This window comes from Muscardinus avellanarius, assembly GCF_963383645.1.
Source record: "Muscardinus avellanarius genome assembly, chromosome: 16".
NCBI lineage: Eukaryota > Metazoa > Chordata > Mammalia > Rodentia > Gliridae > Muscardinus > Muscardinus avellanarius.
The window spans coordinates 58,145,054-58,165,682 of record NC_137802.1 but is presented as its reverse complement, the minus strand read 5'-3'; the positions used below and the strand labels follow the sequence as shown (position 1 = coordinate 58,165,682).

The window sequence follows — 20,629 nt, the reverse complement described above, 5'->3', positions numbered from 1 at the left end:
CTCTCAAAGCCAGACCATCTGGGTTGAAATTATGTTCACCTGTTTCTATTGTGCTGGACATGATTTTCTTCTCTTTTTAATTGAAGTATAATTTACACATAGAAGTGGAGATGTTAGCCAGGCATGGTGGCATACGCTTATAATCCCAGCATTTGGGAGGCTGAGACAGGAGGATCGAGGTTCACGGACAGACTCAGCTACTTAGGCCCTTTGCAACTCAGTGAGACCTGTTTAAAAATAAAGAATAATGCCGGGCATGGTGGCACACGCTTGTAATTCCTGCACTTGGGAGGCGGAGACAGGAGGATCGCACAGGTTCGAAGCCAGCCTCGCTGGCTTAATAAACCCTGTTTCCAAATAAAAATATAAAAATAGGTCTGGGAGTGTAGCCCGGAGGTTTCCAGGAACCCAGTACCACCAAATAAATGAACAAAAAAAATAAAGAATAAAGCCCTGCGTGGTGGTGCACACTTGTAATCCCAGCATTTGGGAGGCTGAGACAGGAGAATCGTGGTTCGTGGACAGCCTCAGCTACTATTTAGGGAGGCCCTTTGCAACTTAGTGAGACCCTGTTTCAAAATAAAGAATAAAAAATAGGGCTGGGGGTGTAGCTCGGAGGTAGATGTGTCCACAGTCTCTACACACTCATGTAACCAGCACCAGATCAGGAGACAGAATCAATCACGCCAGCTCCCCCGATGCTCCTTCATGCTCAGGTTAAGTTTCTCAGTCTCTCTGTTATTGATCCCACATCTCTAACATGGGGATAATAATGCTGATCCCTTGTTTGAGGTTGTTTTGAGAATTAGATGAACTATTATCTGCATTGTAGTCAGGCATACAGGGCTGTACAGGTTTAGCCTTTGTCATGATTCCTTGTGGTCACCAAGCCAGCACCTCTGCTTCCCTTCATCCCAGCCTGACCGCAGCAGAGCCACCCTCAGATCTGCTACAGGCTGGATGTAGTGAAAGGTGAGTCCCTACCCACCTCCTTCTGCAAAAGGCCTGAAGAAGGCCACAGCAGAGTCAAGGACTTGAGGACCCTCACATAAGCTACACACTGCACCCACCATGAAATGTGTAGACTTTATTAGCTGTGTGACACTCCACTGCTCTCAAGGGACCCACATGTCACAGAACTACCAGGGATGGAGGGGCCGAGGGCTGGAACTCTGCCTCGGTTGTCCACACAGAGGATCCCTCTACCACCAGGCTCATCAGAGGCTCTCAGGAGGTCTGACCAACCTCGGGCCTTAGTGTTGGGCCTTGAAGCAAAGCATGGTTTTCAACTGGAAGGTGCTCACATACATACAACCCAGACAAGACTCTCGCAGGTGAGCCAGATATTTCTTCATCCATCTCTCGGTCTCGTAAGCTACATCCATGCCCAACACCCACACCTCCCACCAGGCTTGCTGTCTAGACGGCTAATGGAGGAGGGCAAAGTCCTGAGCCTCTCGGGCAGTAGGGCAGTAGTTTGTAGTACTCTAGAATAGTTTTCAAAGGCCATTAAGGGGCCATCTACCTCCCTCTGATCCTTAACTCTCATCTCACCCACCTTTAATCCCCAATTGGTATCTTCTATGGAGTTCAGCGGCCCTAATTCCTTGTGAATCCAGGGTCTGAACCATGTCTCTGGAACTCCAGCTGCTTGGGAACAGAGCCAAGGTGTTCAGGGAGAGAAGGGAATCGAGGACTACAGACAAGTCCCCGTGCCTCCAAGGGACACAGAGGTGAGGCCAGAGGTGACAGGGGCCCTTCAGGCTGCTCCTGTTCTGAGGATGGCAGCCGAGTTTGGTCCACTGACACGGCTGCATGAGGCATCTTGGAGGAGGAGCTCCTGTGCTTCAGCGTACATTTGTCCAAGTCACCATAGCTTAGGGTCTGGGAGGAGCAAGAGGGAGGACTGGGTGTGGGGAGCCCCGAGGCCAAGCTGAGCATTAGGAGCTCCACCTAGGCCAAGCTGAGCTCAGTCCCTAGGCCAACCAGGAGGATGAGGAGCTGCACCTAGGCCAAGCTGACCTTAGGAGCTCCGCCGGCTCCTCCCTCACTTCAGCGACCCTGTTGTTGCTGCCCTAGTTGTGGGGTCTAGGGTCACAACTGAAGGCTCTGCCACCACTGTCCTGGGGCCAGAGGCTCTGGGCCTGATGTCACAGCGAGACCCAGTTGGGACTGAGGAAAGCATGGGTCGGCCTCCCGGGAAGTCCCCGGGGATCCCTCAAAGCTCACCTGTGCAGCAGGAAGCCGGCCCAGGGGGAGCCCGGGCCCTGGGCTCTGAGGCGCGGAGGCTGCAGAAAACAAGGCAAGGTCACTGGAGGCGGGGGCTCCCAGGATGTAGCTGCTGTGGCCCTGCCGTATGGGCTGCTGAAGAAGCTGCAGGATGCGGCTGAGGTCTGAGGACATTCGGGATTCCAGCCTGCCAGACAGGGCCCCAGGTCAAAGTCAGCGTTCTGAGAACAGCTCAGGTCCTGAGGACAGCTCTCAACTTCTTAGCCTGCTTGTTTTTACTTCCCACTAGGATTCACAGTCTCTGACCTGACTCTGGCGATACCAGTGACTAGGCACGGGGCACACAACATTCAGCCCTCCTAATGATGCTTTGGTCTGGACATTCTAAGTATGCCCACTGCTTGAAAGGGCAGACTGATGCACAGCACTGGTAAGCAGCTTGCCCACTCCTTGGCTGGTGAGTTCTGGGGTCATAATTTGAACCAGGACCGTCTTGCCACTACAGCCTGCCATCCACAAGCCACACCCTTGCCCCAAGTCTCCATGAAATTTGTTTCTGTGTATGGTATGTCTCTCCCTTAAGAAGCTTCCTTGGCATGTTCCAGGGCTCGCTGGAAGAAGCCATCTCAAGGAACTGTGCTTAGTGACAGGGTTGGGGAAACCCACCTCTCTAAATGGGCCCCACCATTCTAAAACCCACGGGACACCCAGTGAGGCTCTGAGCCACCAGGAGGGGGCGCCCGTTCCCACCGAGCTGCTGAGCCGGCTCTACATTCTCTAGCCTGCCTGGGGGGCACTCACCTGTCCATCTGGGCCTGGATCTGTTCCAGCCTGGAGCATAGCTCCAGAGGCCAGAAGTCTGGGCGCTGCTGCAGGTTTGGGGGACTGAGGCTTGGGGGAATTTGCTGCAGCAACTCTGGCCAGAGGCCAGATGCCTCTGAGATGCTCAGAGAAGAGGCTGTACCTGCAGGAGGGAAAGGGACATGGCTGCTTCATACAGCTGGTCCCACAGGCCCCCCTTCTCACCAGAGCATGCTCTCCCCCTGCCTGCCATGGAAACACAGCGTGGGCAGTAGCTCCTTACCTGGATGCCCTGAGGCATGAGGTTCTGCCCCTGTGGAGGTCTGGCTCCCAGGATTCAGGAGGCTGTAGCCCTGGGGAGGGAGCTGGGGCTGGCAGGGTGAGGATTTATAGCCATGTCTCATTGCATAGGGAGCTGCAGCCCAGGGAGGTCCCAGCACCTCGGTGTGGCATCCCAAGGGCCTGACCAGTACCCACCCCTAGGAACAGCACCCAGCAATCAGTGAGTCCTCACTCCCTGGCTAGCAGGACACTGGTCATCAGGGCTGAGGAGGCCTCTCCCAAGGGGCAGCAGAATAGAAAAGACAGAAGAAGGGGCAGGAAGCTGGGCAGGAGTCTGGGAAGGGGCCAGTTATGCTCACCTGGTCCGTCGTCCTTGAGGAAAAAGCCTGGATGGTCTTGTCTGCCGGGGGCCTGTTGGGGTGATGACTGGAAACCCCCATCTGCCTTGTAGTGAACAAGAGCATCAAGTAACAGGGACTGAAGCTGGGGTGGGATCTCTGCTCCTCCCTGTCCCTGCTCCCCTCCCCCACCACCCTTGTCCTAGCCAGATGAGAACAGTCAGGTGGCTGGGCATACCAGCAAAGCTCTGGGTAGCTTCCTGTGGGCTCTCCTGTGCCTGTGGGAGGGCAGGCAGGTGAAGAGAGGTCTGGAGATAATACCTTGTTCTGAGTGGTCACATGGAGACCCCCACCGAGGGCTTGGGAGAGGCTGCTGTGAGCAGCAAGGTGGGGGGGGGTGACAGAAGAGCTGCTCCTCAGTCCCCCTTCCCACACGCCTTAGTGTGGGCCAGTGGGGTGCTTCCTCTGAGGAGACTAGGTCTGGAACCCCCCATCCACTCCAGAGCAACGTCCTCGGCTGCCCACTCTCCTGGCACCATGACCCTTGGGGCTGCGGATGACTCAGGCCATGTCCCCTCCTGCTTTGGTGTCCAGCCACCGCGCATCGGGCCACCCAGAGTCTGGGGGCAACAAGGCAGGTCCTTACTGGATGTCTCCAGAGCAGAGCAGGTGGGAAGGGGAGAGCAGCAGAGGAGACATCGTGGCAAAGGCCTGGGCCACCAGAGCGCTCCCCCTGAGGCCTAGGGGCAGGCGGGGTATGGACAGCAGGGAAAGGAGGTGCTGAGGCCCCTCACCCCCTGCCAGGCATGCCCCTCTCCCTCCCACCAACTGGTTTCAAGCTCATTCCTCCACAAAGCCCCCCCTGGGTGCTTCTAGAGCTTGGAATGCCTACCCTACTCCTTGGTGAGCTGGAGCTCTGTGGAAATTTGATCTCTTCTGAACACCCTGGCGACTTCTCTGGTTATTTAAATGTGTAGCTCTTTATTTTTCCTGAGTTGCTATACTCTCCACCAAGTGGTTGCTCGCAAGGAGAGACAGCTGTATCCCTTCTTTGCACCCTGTGCTTGGCCCCATGAGCCCTCCTGGATGGCAGACGGCCTCCTTTTCAGCCTGGTGCCAGGGGGTGGAAAAGCCTGGGCTGCGGAGTCAGACAAGCTTAAATTCACACTTTGGTTCTGCCTTTTACTAGATGTGTGGCTTTGGGCAATTTGCTTATCTCCTCTGGCCCTCAGTTTCCTCATCTGAAAGTGGAGATGATAACGACACAAGCAAGAGAGGACTAAAGGAGATAATGTCAGAGAAGCTCCAGGCCCAAGGTCAAAGCTCAATAAATGGTAGCTATCATTGTACTGGGCACTCTACTGGCCATGACAGAAACAGAAGAGATTCTGGCAAAGGATGCAGAATGGGACTGGAAAGAAGGGGTGCTCAGAGAGTCCCCTAGGCCAGGCAGGCCACGCCCTTAGTGGCTGCTGGGATACTACCCGTTACCAGAGAGCCAAGAGCTGCCACCCGCCCTGACCCACTGGCCCGGACTCACGTCCCGCAAGTTGAAGGTGACCTCCAGCTTACTCCAGAAGCTGTCCGCAAAGGCAGGGTACATGTCCAGCACCTCCAGCAGGTCAGCACGCTGGATCTTGTGCAGGTCACAGTAGGTCAGGGCCCGCACATCTGCACTGGACTTGCCTGGCTGGGCGTGGAGGCTAACGGGCTCCCCAAAGATGTCATTCTTCCCTGCCAGCCAGAGGGGTGGTGGTCCCTCCAGGGTCAGATTTCAGATTCCTTTATGAAGAGCCCTGCTTGACCATGACCTCCCCCCACCCTTGTGGATCCTGCCTGGCTGGGGCATGGTGTTTAGGGTCAAAGTCTGGGGATAGGGCTGGTTGTGCTGGTTCTCTTGGGTGAGGAAGGAGAGTGAGGGAGCCCCCCATCTTCTAAGCTCTGCAGAGTTGGGCATGTGGGCCCTCTCACTGTCTCCAGGACTCTCAGAACCACCCTCCCTCCTTTGGAATTCGTGTGTGTGTGTGTGTGTGTGTGTGTGTGTGTGTGTGTGTGTGTTACTGGGGATTGAATCCAGGGGCATTCTACCATTGAGCTACACTCCCTGCCCTATTTTATATTCTTTATTTTGAAACAGCATCTCACTAAGTTGCAGAGGGCCTCACTAAGTAGCTGAGGCTGGCCGAGAACCTGCGATCCTCCTGTCTCAGCCTCCCAAGTACTGGGATTACAAGCCTGTGCCACCACGGCCCACTCAAATTCCCCCTCTTTTGTCTGCACTCTTTGACACTGTCCCCTCTCCTCAGGGGAGAGTGGGCCGTAAGGGACACTAAAGCCTCCTTGCCTAACTTCCTCTCGCTCTCACCAGACTGCCAGTGCTGTGCAGCAGGAGGAGGGGGCAGGGCTGGGAGCTTTTCCAGGAGATGAAGGATTATGATCTAAAGTCTATTTCTTCTCAGGACAAAATGAGAGGATTTCATGACTCTAACTGAAATTTAAATTGGACTAGCTTCTTAATTATTAATGATAACTACTGTCCCTCTCACGTGGGTGACACTTGTAAGGTAGGCTAGGAGTGAGGGGAGGTCTCAGAGGAGCCCAGGCTCGAGGGATGACTGGGGCCAGGTGGGCACGGGGTGGGCACCGCAGGCTCGGCGGCAGCCTGTGGAAAGGCAAGGGCGTGACAGACACGAAGTACCAGGGGGAGGGTGGCAAGAGTCAGGTTGGCAGGACTCAGGGTGGCCAGACTGGGTAGAACCGCGCGTGTGTGCCACACACACACCACACACGCACACACGCCTTAGACTGGTCCCACATGCCATGGGGACCCACTGCAGGATCGTGAGCAGAAGTATGTGCAGGCGTGTGTCTCAGGCCACTGGTGGAAGCTGGAATATGGCGGGGAGACATGAAGCCCCAGAATCCCTGCATGGCCACTGGCTAGCATGACTCCTCTGAGCCTCGACTTCCCTATCAGGAAAATGGGACCTATCGCAAAGGACCGTGTTAAGGATGAAGGGAGCAGAATATAAAACTCTCTCCAGCTCATAGCTGGTTAGTAAAAAGGGCCACGCAGGACGTCTCCAGCCTCAACCCTCCAACACAGGCCTGGGCGTTCCGCCTGACCCACCTAGAATGGCCACCACCACGTCGTGGCGCAAGATCTCGATGGAGCCGCGCGAGATGAAGTAGAGCGTGGAGAGCACGTCGCCCAGGTGCACGAGCGTGTCCCCGGGCGGCGCGTGCGCGGTCTTGAACTTGACGGCGAGCGCGCGCAGGCAGCCCTTGCTGGCGCCGCGGAAGGCGGGGCAGTGCTGCAGCAGCGCGCGGTGCAGGTGCAGGCAGATGTCGGCCTGCAGGCACTCGGGGAAGCCCTTCAGCACCTGCGGGCGGAGAGTCCCGTGGGACCGGGCGAGGTTCCTCCGGGGACCCCGCAACCGCCAGACCCCGACCTGCCCCGGGGCCCTGGCCGGGAGGGCCCCCCCCCGCCCACCCGACAGGGGGGCGAGGCTCACCGCGTTCATATCGATGCCGTTGGTGTAGGACCAGGCGTGCTGGAAATACTCTTCCAGGCGCTGCCGCAGCGGGTTGGGGATCTGATGGAAGCGGATGAACTCCTTGACGCGCAGCATCTGCGTGTGGTAGCGCGCGGTACCCGAGTACAGGCGCTGGATGATGGCCGACACATTGCCGAAGATGCTGGCGTACATGAGGGCTGGGGGCGGGGCGGGGCGGGAGTGAGCGGCTCTCCGGTCTCCAGCCGCCAGCCAGGCCTCCCTCTCCCTGGCTCACCCCCTCCCTGCGCGCTGGACCGCGCCAGACACACGGGGGACAAAGGCCACGGGCCTTCATCTCCTCTTCCCTCAGCCCTGCGCCCTTGGCACCTCCCCAGTCCCAGAGGCCAGACTCCTTCGAGGAAAGAACTAGGGCAATAGGTTATTTTTTAAAGTCCAGATTTGTTTTCTTTCAAGCTATAAACATATAATAAAGGGCAAACTCTTGATCTCTTGTTTTCACCCTCCTTGTGGCTTTTGTTTTCAGGGCTTTCACAGCTCTAAATACTCTGAACATGCCGGGCGTGGTGGCACACGCTTGTAATCCCCGCGCTTGGGAGGCAGAGACAGGAGGATCGCGCAGGTTCGAAGCCAGCCGCGCGCGCTGGCTTAGGAGACCCTGTTTCCAAATATAAAATGTAAAAAGAGGTCTGGGAGTGTAGCCCGGAGGTAGAAGGGCTTCCAGGAACCCCAGTACCACCAAAAATAAATAAATAAATAAATAAATACTCTGAACATGAGAACTTAACCTATGTGTAAAATTCCACACTGCCTCTTGAGTTCCTAATGCAGGTGTCATGGGTTCAGGGACTGAGCACCGCGTCCTGGAGCTGGGCTGAAGCGTGCACCTGGAGACTTCCTGGCTGCCTGCTTCCTGGCACACTAGGACCTTTGATTCTGATCTGTAAACTGGGCTCATAAAGAGCAAAATGTGGGTTTCTATAAAGTGCCGCGAGGAGTGACTGGCAGGGCCTGCTTTGCGGCCTCTGCAGTCACAGAGCCCTGTGCTAAGAGCCCAGTTTTAATGCCCTTGGTGCTGGAGATTGAGCCCTGAAGTTTCCTACCTCAGAGCTATATCCTTGGCCCTCAGTTTTTATTTTTACTTTTTTCTTTTTTTTTTTTTTTTTTTTTTTGATGGTAATGGGAGTGGAACCCAAGGGCTTTCTACCTCTGGGTTATACTCCCAGACCTATTTTGTATTTTTTTATTTGGAAATAGGGTCTCTTAAGCCACCGAGGCCGGCTTCAAACCTGCTCAATCCTCCTGTCTCCGCCTCCCAAGCACGGGGATTACAAGCATGCACCACCAAGCCCGGCTATATTTTATTTGGAAACAGAGTCTCACTAAGTTGCTGAGAGCCTCACTAAGTAGCTGAGGCTGGCTTCGAACCTGTGCGATCCTCCTGTCTCAGCCTCCCAAGCGCAGGGATTACAATCATGTGCCACCACACTTGGCTTTTATTTACACTTTTGAAACCGGATCCCCCTAAGTTGCTGAGGCTGGCCTCAAACCTGCAATCCTCCTATCTCACTTTCCCCAAGTACTGGGATTTCAGGCATGGGCCATCATGCTTGGCACCTTCTTAAAATCCTTTTTAAAAATTGAGCAAAGGGCTCTATGTTTTTGTTTTGGACAGCTAATGACAGTCATGTTGCCTGGCCCATAGCAAGGGCTGTACAATGTTAAATTCTGTGTGTAACAGATGTGCACAGATGCAAAAATTCATGCCCTCCACACTAAGGACCAGTGTATGGCACGCATTGTGACCGTATGCTCTGTTATGGCTATTTCAAACCTAAAAGCAGAAGACCCTTGGCAGGGGGCCACACTCACAGCCAATAAGCATGACGCAGATAGAGAAGACCTTCTCTGAGTTGGTGTTGGGCGAGACGTTGCCGAAGCCTACGCTGGTGAGACTGCTGAAGGTGAAGTAGAGCGCCGTGACGTACTTGTCCTGCACCGAGGGGCCCGAGGCTGGGTCGCTGCCATTGTAGTGCTTGCCGAGCTGAACACCCAGGCTGTCCAGCCAGCCGATCTTGGGCTCCAGGTAGGGCCTCTCCACGTTGCCGATGGCGTACCAGATGCAGGCCAGCCAGTGTGCGATGAGCGCGAAGGTGCACATGAGCAGGAAGAGCACCGCCGCCCCGTACTCGGAGTAGCGGTCCAGCTTCCGCGCCACGCGCACCAGCCGCAGCAGCCGGGCTGTCTTCAGGAGCCCGATCAGGGTCGTGGTCTGGGGAGCAGGGAAAGGTCCACAGAGCTTGAAAGGACACACCAAGGCCTGCATTTGTTCATTGGCACATGCAATCACATAATCATTCAGGAAACACTCAGGGAGAACTGCTGTAGGTCAGGCCGTTGGCAGGGAAACACGGTGTGGGACCTTAATGAGCTCTCAGCCTGAAACACAAGAGTGTTGCTAGGAGAGGAGTCCTGGGGGAGCACGAAGAGAGGGCGGGGAAGGAGGCTTCGTGGAGGAGGTGACACGGGAGTCTTAGGAGATGAGGCTAGGTCTCCAGGTGGCAGGAGAGGGAAGGGGTGCTGCTGGCACAGGGGCAGCCCAGGCAGAGGCCTGGTGGCGGGAAGTGAGGCAGCCCCCATCGGAACCCGAGCTGGTGCTGCAGCCTGGAGTGCGGAGGAGCCCGAGCTGGTGGAGCTTAGCTCTTATTCTGTAGGCTGGGGAGCCACTGAAGGTTGGGGGAGGGGAATGGGGTCAGGGAAATGACTGGACTCCTGGACTCTGTTTTTTTTTTTTTTTTTTTTTTTTGGTGGTACTGGGGTTCCTGGAAGCCCTCCTTCCTCCGGGCTACACTCCCAGACCTATTTTATATTTTTGAAACAGGGTCTCTTATGCCAGCACGGCTGGCTTCGAACCTGCGCGATCCTCCTGTCTCCGCCTCCCAAGCGCGGGGATTACAAGCGTGCGCCACCACGCCCGGCCTGGACTCTGTTTTGGCTGCAGTGTCGAGGGAGGGAGGCTTGGGCAGAGGTGGGGAAGGAGGCCACTCTGTAGAGCGGGGCAGCAGGTGGAGAGGATAGGAGAGGACGTGGTGATGATTTGCTGGGGGCAGGGCCAGACGCTGCTAGATGCCTCCTGCTGGGCAAAGCAAGGGGGGTGATTGGTGGGTGAACCCAGAAGGTAGTGTGGGCTTGAGTGGCGAGCTAATCCTGAAGAGACGGGGCAGGGGAACACGGAACTGGAAGCTACGGGAAGAGCATGGAAATGCGCCAGGTCACCCACAGGAAGCGTCACAGGCATAGAGGAGGGCAGGGGGGAGGCTGAGGCTGCAATGGGGTGCAGCCTTGGATTACCTATAACTTTTTTTTTTTTTGCAGTACTGGGGATGGAACCCAGGGTCACTGTACCTCCCAGCCTCACTCCCAGCCCTATTTTTTAGTCTTTTAAAAATTTTTTTGAAACAGAGTCTCACTGAGTTGTGAAGGGCCTCGCTAAGTAGCTGAGGCTGTCCATGAACCATGATCCTCCTGTCTCCACCTCCTGAATGTTGAGATTACAAGCTGGATCATCTTTTTTTAAATTTTTTTTTAAACCCAGGGACATTATACTTCTTTTGTGTGTGTGTGTGTGTGTGTGTGTGTGTTATTAGGGATGGAACTCAGGGGCATTCTACCTCAGAGCTGCACCCCCAGCCCTATTTTTTTATTCTTTATTTTGAAACAGGGTCTTATTGAGTTGCAAAGGGCCTCACTAAGTAGTAGCTGAGGCTCTCTGCAAACCACAACCCTCCTGTCTCAGCCTCCCAAATGCTGGGATTACAAGCGTGCACCACCATGCCTGGCCTGACATACTTCTGAGCTATACTCCAAGCCCCTTTTTATTTTGTATTTTGAAAAACAGTCTTGCTAAATTGCTGAGACTAGTCTGTGATCTTCCTTTCTCTGCCTCCCAGGTACTGGGACTACAGGTGTATGCCACCATGCCCAGCTGTGGAAGCAGTGTGAGGGGCTGGGACTCCTGGGAGGCCTGTCCCAGAGGGGGTAGAATTCTGGGGCCCACGCAGAGAGATGGACTGAGGGATGGCCCCCAGCCTCAGCTGGTCTTTCTGCAAGGCTGGGAGATGACAGGTGTCCAAAGCCCCCTTTTCATCTCCACTTGCTTTGGCAAAGGCCCCCTCTGTGGGGGGCTGGGGGGGCAGAGGGGCCTGGAGGCCAGGGTGCATGGAATGGGTATGGCTGGACGGGGTCTGCTCACCTCATCAGAGCCAGTGCGGAAGATGAGCAGGTCGAAGGGGATGGCAGCCACCATGTCGATGAGGAACCAGCCCTTGAAGTAGTGGACGGCGATGCGGCGGGGGTGGCTCACCACTTCGTCATTGGTGTTGACATAGGTGGTGCGGAAGTTGATGATGATGTCCACCACGAACATGATGTCCACGATGAGGTCCACCACAGTGAGCGGACTGCAGGTGTAGCCGCAGGCCCCACGCTGTGACTCGTCCTGGTCGCTGAGCAGGAAGGCGGCCGAGTAGGGTGTGAAGACGGCCGTGTAGATGACCAGCAGCAGGATGAGCCAGTCCCACACAGCTTTAAAGGGGCTGTAGTGCAGGATGGTCCCGCGGTGGACACGTGGCGCCTGTAACTTGTACTCCGGCAGCACGTCTGCACCCAGGGACAGGACCTGGGGGTAAGGGCAGCCACTGCTGGTGAGACAGGTCTGGGGGAGGCCTAGGAAGGCAGCCATGGGAGCGGGTGTGTGTGTGTGTGGGGGGGACCAAGGAAAAGCAGAGGAGGCAGCAAGTTCCTAAGGAGGAAGTCCAGACAGAGGAGGTGGGGGTAGAGGGAAAGGTATAACTCTGTCCCACGGCGACCCCAAGTTTGAAGCTAACAAGCTCCTCAGAAACAGGCCATCCTAATGGGTGCAGTATATTCCAGAGAAGAGCCCAGCCTGAGGGGGTGTCTTGGTGGGCCAGTCCTCTCTGGTTGGCTTGAGAGACACCTGGGTTTGCCGTCACTGATGGGAGTAGGTCACCCCAGGATAGACTGTTTATTCCAGAGAGCCCTGGGCCAGTGAGAACTTCCCAGGACTTCGCAGAGCCTCTTGTGTTTGTTTGTTCTTAGTACTAGGGATGGAACCCAGGACCACTTATGCCAGCCAAGCACTCCATCACTGAGCTCCACCCCCAGCTTAGAGCCTCCCATGGAAAGAGCTGAACTTAGGGTGGGGGTAGCCAATCTGGACCCTCAAGAGGTTCTGGGCCTCAGCCACCTCACACATGTCCAGGGGGGGTTGAATCATTCCACTCAGCCGAGCCCCTTCCCTTTGGCTTGTGCCAACCCCGTCTCTAAGACCATGGGCAAAGGAGGGTCACCAGGGCCTGGCCCAACATGCCCCAGCTCTGCCCAGCTGTCCAACACAGGACACAGGACATCTGGGGAATTAGGAAGAGTGTGAGATTTGAAGCCAGACCTCCCAGGGTAAATTCCAGTCTGATATTTACCGCATGTCTGCCTCTGGACAGGTTTTGTAACCTCTGGTGCCTTGGTCCCCCCACCCACCATCTGCAAAATGGGGTAACAACAGCAGCATGGGGTAGTTGTGATTTACGAGTTGTATCTAGCCTGGGCATGGTGATGCCTGCCTGTAATACCAGTACTGGGGAGGCTGAGACAGAAGAATTGCAGGTTTGACGCCAGCCTCAGCAACTTAGCAAGACCCCGTTTCAAAATAAAAAGTGCTGGTGGTATAGCTCAGAGGTAGAATGCCCCTGGGTTCAATCCTCAATACAAAAAAAAAAAAAAAAGAGTTGCATCAATTTGCACCCCCATGCTCCGCCCTCCTGTTCCCTCACCTTATCAGATACTGCTGCAACAAGGATGAAGCCTAAGGGGTCCTACTGACCCCCAACCCCCTGCCAGAGCGGCTCTGGGGCTGAAGAACATTAGCAATGTTAAGGTTTTGACCTTGTAGAACAGATCAGTTAGCAGATAGGATCACAAGAAAGAAGATCCCCCAAAGGGCTGGTGTCCATCAGAGGGTTCCTGATCTGACATCCAAACCCAGAGGTGGGGGCCATAGCTCCATCCGCCCTGCAGTGACCTCCTGCCCAGCCTTCGGGCCTTGCTCATATTTCACTTCCTTAGGAACCCGCTCTGACCCCACATAGCTGTGGGCCCTCTATGTTTTATTTTCTCCCTGCCCCTGTTTGTATCCCTGACCACGTGCTCACTCTCAGAAGCTCGTCCAGCCTGCGTTCCCTCCCCCAGCCTGCTCACTCCTGCGTCCCAGCACACAGTCCACATGGCTCTCAATTAGGGGCTCGGCTGAACCAGCCCTGGCAGTCTGGACTCTAATTGCAAGCAGCAGGCCCGCACTCTATCCCTATACGGGGACATCAGAACTGCTCCCTCCCTAGGCCCTTCCCTAGCCCAGCCTAGGGAGCAGGGGGAGTGAGAGGAAGGTGGCCTGCACTAACCTGAGAGGCCCTGGTGTGAGCAGCTGAGCTTCCCCGGGTCAGGCCATTGGGCCCCCTGCCTGACCTCAGAGCACCCAACCCCGCAGCCCAGACTCTTTCCTTCCCAGGGTCCTGCACTCAGCGAGGGGCTTAGTGATCTCCCTCATGCCCCGCTCCAATACTGACTGTGCTTCCGATGAAAGGGGCAGAGACGGAAAGCTCTGCACCTCTTGCTCAGACTGAGCCCAAGGCCATTCTCCAAGGCTTAGAGCACTGTCGGCTTCCTGGACTTCTGCTACTTAAGTTAATCCAGTTCTCTCCTGCAAAGGCCCAGAGGGCAGGGGCATCCCTTTCCTGAGACCACAGAGTGAGTCAGTGCCAGGCCCCTGGCCACTGGGACTCAGGCAAGGCTCTGTACATTGCCCTCTGGAATGGTCAGGCTGCCAAGCCCATGAGAAAGGACAGAGTGGTCAGCTGGAACAAAGGTTCCAGGGACATTTGCCTTGGGTGGGCAAGGAGGGGACCCAAGGGGGGGCACTCAGGAATGGGTCTCCACGAGGCTGCTCAAAGATAGGAGGTGCACGCCCCACCCTACCTCTGCCTGGCACGCAGGAGGATCCTGTGTGCATGTTGAGGGGGAGATGGCTGTCATCAGGGTCAAGGGGCAGGAGCAGGGCTGTGGGCCTCCTGCCATCTCTCCTTCCTCTCCTCTGTATTTTCCTGATAGATCCCTTTCTGCCTCTCCTTCCTTGTGACTGGCAGACTAGCAGAGCCTTGGGCAGGCCCCCTAGTGGACCTTGTATACCTGTTCCCCTGCCCCTAGTTCCTCCAGGCCTCAAAGGTGGCACTCTTAGAGGCCCTGCTGACCTCAGTGTCCCCTGGCTCCAGGAGCCGGGTCTCAGGGTCAAGGGCTTTAGGTCTAAAGAATCAGATTCAAGCAGGGCAGAAGGCCTGGGACTCTGACCAGACACTAGAGAGCTAGACAAGCCCCATCTCTGCTAGCCAAGGGCAGGAAGAGCCCCAGGTCCAGAGGGTGGGAGGGGAGCCTGGAGGCCTGGAACGGCCCTGCCATCCCTGCCCTGCTGACGCACACCTGGGTGACCTTCTCAGTGACGTTCTGTGTCCGCTCCACCACCTTGTGGGGAGCGATGATCTCAATCTCCGTGGTGGAGCCCGAGCGGTGCTTCTCCAGGTTGAACTCCACGAAGTTGAGTGTGAACTGCGGGATCTGGCTGACGGTCCTGTACTTGCCCCTGCCTGGGCCAGGCCCCTGTCCACTCGGCCTGCCATGGGAACCCTCTGAAACCAGAGCCAGGGTCAGAGCAGCCAGGGCCAGGCCACCAGCTGCTCCAGCAGGTGCCTCCGCCTGCAGCCCCCTCACTCACCGGAGCCCAGGAAGCTGTGGGACAGGAGGCGCTGGGTCAGGCTGCGGCTGCTGCTCTTGGCCAGGAGCTGGGCCAGGTCCTCAAAGTTGAGGATGAACATGATGACAGCCCCATCCTCGTTCTTCACGGGTACCACGTCCACGAGGCAGCGGAAGCTGGAGGCTGCAGACAACATTGGTGGGGGCAGAGAGTGGTCACTCAAGGGGTCTCCTCCTGCAGTGACCTGGTTAGGGAGGAGCTGAGTGAAGGTCAAGTTAAGGGCGTTCACTGGAGAGAAGAGGCCTGGACAGTGACCAGGACTATTGGGCAGAAGCGGGGAGAGCAACTAAGCTGCTCATTAGGAGATAATGTAGCATCAGGTCCAAGACCACGCTCTGGGCTCAGCTCAGGGCTTAGCCTCGAGGTTTGCTTCTGCTGTAATTAGAGAGGAGCAGATGGGGGTGGATTAAGGCGGGGAGCCCAGGGGGCATTCTACCCATGGAGTTCTGGCTGGCCCTGGCTCAGCTTCCATATTGCCGCCATCTCACAAAAATGCCTGCTTCCCTGCCGCCGGAAGGAGCTGGTTGCCGGGAGCGTGCTAAGTGCTGGGCACAGAGCCAGCTGGCACATTAGGCCTCAGGAGGTCCTCAGGGGGCTGCTGTGCACCCTGTTCTGCATCCAGAGCCTGGGGTTTGGGGAAACTGATTTGCTGGGGCTGAGAAGGGGCATGGAGTGGGGGCCCCTGGACTGTCAGCACAAAATATCTTGGAAAAGGGAAGGGCTTTGTCTGGGAGGAAGGTGCCGATGCAGGGCCCCAAGGCAGAGGCTGGACTGGCAGAGGCCTGAGTGTCAGAGAGGGAGGGAGAAGGCAACATGGGGACAGTGCCCATTCTTTCCACCTCCTGGGCAGCTCAGACCCAGCTGTTGTCCTCCCATGCCTCTGGCCAAAGTCTCTGTCCCCCTTGCTCCATGGTCTGACCACTGCCGTATGGGTGAGTGAAATAATACCAACTACAGTGCTCTATAACCCCAGAGCCCAGCCCATGGGCAGGTTCCCCAGGGGGGGCATCCTATGTCCCTCAACTGAAACTACAGGCAGGTATCAGGCTCAAAGGACGGGATCCTCAGGTGACTATGCAAATCAGAAGGCAGAACTGAGCAGGATGTGGTGGTGCATGCTTGCAATCCCAGTGCTTGGGAGACTGAGAGGAGGATAGATCACTAGAATCACTCTTTCCCATGCTATCTATTTAGTGCTCACTTCCCCAGGCCCTGCTTACAGCCATTAGAGCTGGGGTACAGCAGAGTCTCCCGATCCTCCCTCCCACTTTCCTCTGGGGAGCAGGAATCTCCCAGATCAGATTCCTGGGCTCCCGGACACCAGGCAGCCATCTGCCAGCTGGACCCAGGGGAGACATCCACACCGGAAAGAGGCCACTGTCTGGCTTGACCCACTCCTGGGCTGGGCCTGGCGAGGCCCCTGTCAGCCTTGGGCATGGCAAGGCTCTTGCCCCTAAGACTAGACTATGTCCCCAGTCTCTATGGCATTGGGGAGATTTGGGCTGGTTAGGGGCAGAGCTAGGTGGAGGATGGGGCCTCCAGGTTTTCTATGCTGCAGGGAGCTGCCAAGACACAGTCTCTAAGAAGCGGCACCCACCCTTAGATGCTCTCATTGGAAAATCAATACCAGAAATGGACTAAAGACCCGCCCATCATAGCAGTAAGGGCTGTGGAGTGATGAGGGTTGGTGCATGGCACCCCAAGCCCCACCCATGCTGTCTGCCTGGGGAGCAGGCAGACAGGAAGCTATGAGAATTTGAAAGAAGCCAGAGTGTTCTCCCTCTCCCTGCTTGTGCTGCAGGCTGCTGTCTTTGCGTCTCTGTGGCTCAGAGCCCACAGGTAACTGTGTCTGGTTGAGCAGAAGAGGGTGAGTGTATTGCCCTAGGTTGTACCCTAGGAAGTGTTTCGGGGCCCTTGCCCTGTCCCTGCAGGAGGAGCCACAGTCTCTGTCTGCTTCTTCCTTCCTGGGAGGGTGGGGGCAGGTGATGACCCCTGACCTCAGCCTTGTCCTGACCTCCTTATCCAGAGCTAAAGGGTGGAGAAGCCTCGGGCCTCCTTTAGTCTGACTTGGGGAACTCTGGTTTGTGCTCGTCACCGTAGAGGACTTGCAAAGGCAGGCAGGGCTGGGCCCTCTGGCAGGTGCCCAGTGGGGCAGGGGTCTGAGGATCTGAGCACACTCCATGCCTCACTGCAGGTGGTCTTCAGTTTTAGCCCTGCGATAGTCTCCCTTCCTTATTAGGTAGGTTCTTGCTTTTCCTAGCAAGCGCAGGCAAAGGAGAGCCTGGGCTTCCCAGGGGTCACTCACTTCCATCTCAGGGGTGGTTTTTAGCAAGTGCCCTGTCCTCTGAGCTGACTTTATGAGGCTGCACAATGTGGAGATGCATGAATCCAGACCCTCTGTTTTGACTTGGACAACTGTCAGTGGATTGCCCTTTTAGAGGAAAAGAGGATTATACATAAACCAGCTAGAGATCTGTTCAGGACCCCTTCCCACCTCCCTGCAGTCAGTCGGGGGTGGGATGGAGTGGGAGAATTGAGAAGGGAAGAAATCAGCATTAGCATGCCCTTCAGCAGGATTGTAAGGTGTATGTCAATATGATTTTCAAAAGAGATCAGAGGGGACCAGAAGGTGAACATATGTTATCAGAGCACCATAGTCTTCCTGTAGGGAAATGCAGGCCAAGAAGCTCCCTTTTCTATGTTTCAGGCCAATTTCAAGAAAGTCTAGGTAGTTAAAGTTACGGGCAACAGGACAAGGAAGAACTGAGGGAGGGGAAGATTGGAACTTATGGGGCACCAGATATGTGGGTAATTGTCCATTTTTACTCAGAGCCAGCTTCCAAGAAGCTAGGTTTCCAGGGTCCTTTCATATAGCTAGAGGATTTGTCAGAGTTCTGAAGCCTAAGACCTCATCTCGGAGGACCGAGGCCTGGTCTTGACCTCTCCCCCTGCCCTGGAACCTGAAGGATGCTAAGGGGACTCCAAAATCCCTGATCTAACATCCCCAGAAGTCTGGGATCAGCCCTCACCCCCTGAGGTACAGGCAGAGCCCCAGGGTCAAGGAGAGGAACAGAAAGGACCTGTTCCCCCATCTTATTTCCTGCCGTTCTGTCCTGTTCCTCTGGGACCCTTCTCACTCTCCTGACTGTCACCTCCTACCATGATGTGAAGAGGTGAGGTCACAGCTTTTAAAAATATTCTGACTTCATTAACCCTGTGAGTCCTGCAAACAAAGCCAGATTCTTCCCGGTCCCTTAACTGCTGGCCCTGCCTGCAACACTTCACACCCCCTACTTGCTTGGGGTCAAGCAGGACCTAAGAAACCCCCAGAAACTCATAAACATACATACACACACACACACACACACACACACACACACACACAAGCACACACATGCTCACACTTGTGTTTTACACACACACACACACACACACACACACACACACACCAGACCTGCTCCTGAAACCTGGGCTCTGAGTACTTCTCACTCCTAATCCAAAGGTGTTTGTCCTCTTTCTGTACCCCTGTGGCCCTCATACTGTTTTCCAGGGGGATTCTCTTTTCTGGGGGCTTCCTTCCCCAGAAGTTTTGCCTCTAAGCACAAAGGGGACTGGGGTCCTTTCTTCCTGTTTGTGATTCCTCAGAATAGATCTTTCTGAGGGCGGGATCCAGAGACATGGGGTTTAGCCTCAGAATGGACCCCCACAGTGGAATATTAGGCAAGTCCCATCCATACCCATAAAACAAAGGGACTTCTCTAAGTCAGTGATTCCTAAATAAGTATGGAGAATATCAGGACTGTGGGAGAGATTTTTCTAAATATACCTGTCCAGCCTCATCTTGTACCTTCTGAATTAGCCTCTCTAAGGAAGTTGTGTTTTGGAAAACATGCTCTAGGTGCAAAGCCAGATTGGGTGTGCGTGTGGGGTCATTGGTCCTGGTGATTTCCAGGGACTTTCAGACTCTGATCCTAGTCATCCCTCTACCCCAGTCCACTGTGGTCCTGGATCTCAGTGTCTGCTGGTATTTGTCCTTAGCCTTGACCCATGCCTGTTTTGCTTGCAGTATTTTTGGGCAACAGTAAACTCCACCTGGGTGAGCCTCCCAGTCCAGGCAAACTCCAGAACCTGTCCTCCCAAAGAACTGAGGCTGGATAATCCAGGCCCGCCCCTCTTTCTCAGTCAGCAACCCTCATGCCTTGTCTGCCCCAGACCTTGAGGGTGTGACTCCCTCCCTAATCCCCAGAGCAGACAGAGATGAGGGAAGGTTAATTTCCGCCCCAGCTGTCTGACAGCTGGGGCTGACAGAGACAGAGTGGATAGCCAGGAGACCAGGGACAAGGGGAGGGATGGTGGAGGGGGAGGCTCTGCCTCAGGCCAGACCAGTTGTTGGCTTAACCCCTGAAAAGGGCCTCATAAGGAATAGCATTCAATGGCCTCTGTGTCCTCCTACCAAAGAAGAGACAGGATTTGTGCAGGCCCTTGGGTCCCTAGGTCAGCGTCCTCCCCCAGGCCACCCTGGCTGGACAAGGGAGGAGCCACATCTCCCCTGCCCTTCAGAACCCCTGGCCCGATGGCCCCTCACCATCCTTGCGGTAGTAGAGGATGTCCACCTTGCACTCCTCGGCCCCCAGCAGGGCCTGTGCCAGGCGGGAAACGGCACTGCTTGGGGTGTTGGGGCCTGTGAGGAAATCGCAGGTGCATGGGCGCTGCATCACCTCCACGCGGGAGTAGCCAAAGAGTTCGCAGAAGCCGTCGTTGCAGTAGATGATGGCGCAGTTCTCCATCTGGGCATTGGCGATCAGGAACTTACGACCTGGGTTGGAAGACGAGAAGCAGGCATGGGTGGTAGGGAGGGAAAGGTTATAGGGGCTGATGGCAGCAGTGAAGGAGAATTTAGATGGCGTGTGTAGCCGGCAGGGACCAGAATGAGGGAGGGGGCGAGGGGGAGTAACGAGAGTCATGGGGGAAGCCATTCCTCTGGGGTGTAAAGAAGGGGGAACAGGAGGATGGCCAGAGGAATGGGGGATGGGGAGTCAGGCCTGGGGATTGTGGGGAGTCCAGGGCAGCAGGGGTCAGTGAGGGGCGAGGAAGGCCCCATGGCCTCCAGAAGACAGTAAGAGGGGTCAGGACTAAGTTGGGGGTCACATCTTAGGATGTGAAACCTGGGGAAAGCGGGGCAGCCAGGTTCACTGTGGAGAAAGGAGGGGATCAAGGAAACCTCTGGAGTTGAGGGGGGCAGTACGGAGGGGAAAGTGAGGCAGTGACTAGAAGGGAAGGCCAGGTCTTGGGCACCCAGAAAACTGCTCCGAGGCGAGGAGCAGAAGCTGCACGTTTTCCAGAAGAGGACAGCATGCAGACGGGGTTCAGGAAGTCAAAGAGAAGAAGGATTATGCATTTGGAATCGGCACCCATATCCCCCACCCCAACCCCATCAGAAGTTAGGAAAGAGGTCTGGCCCCCCCAGCTACAGAACTCAGACTCCTTCCCCCACCCCAACACACACACTCACTCTGGCCCTCGAACTTGCGGATGATGGTGTCCAGGTAAGTGTTTTGGGGCGCGACGTGGCCCCTGCGGACTGGCAT

At 55.8% G+C, this 20,629-nt stretch overlaps 1 protein-coding gene across 1 annotated transcript; it reads right to left on the bottom strand.

Moving 5' to 3' along the window:
• Window positions 1-1,599: 1,599 nt before the first annotated feature.
• KCNH6 (potassium voltage-gated channel subfamily H member 6) lies at window positions 1,600-20,629 on the bottom strand (the record flags this gene model as incomplete). Its single annotated transcript, XM_080714100.1, has 13 exons — window positions 1,600-1,884; window positions 2,230-2,416; window positions 3,031-3,193; window positions 3,672-3,756; window positions 5,191-5,384; window positions 6,781-7,033; window positions 7,166-7,365; window positions 9,038-9,437; window positions 11,418-11,843; window positions 14,711-14,916; window positions 15,003-15,164; window positions 19,627-19,857; window positions 20,554-20,629. The coding sequence occupies 13 exons, from the start codon at window positions 20,627-20,629 to the stop codon at window positions 1,600-1,602; spliced, it is 2,868 nt and encodes a 955-aa protein (XP_080570226.1).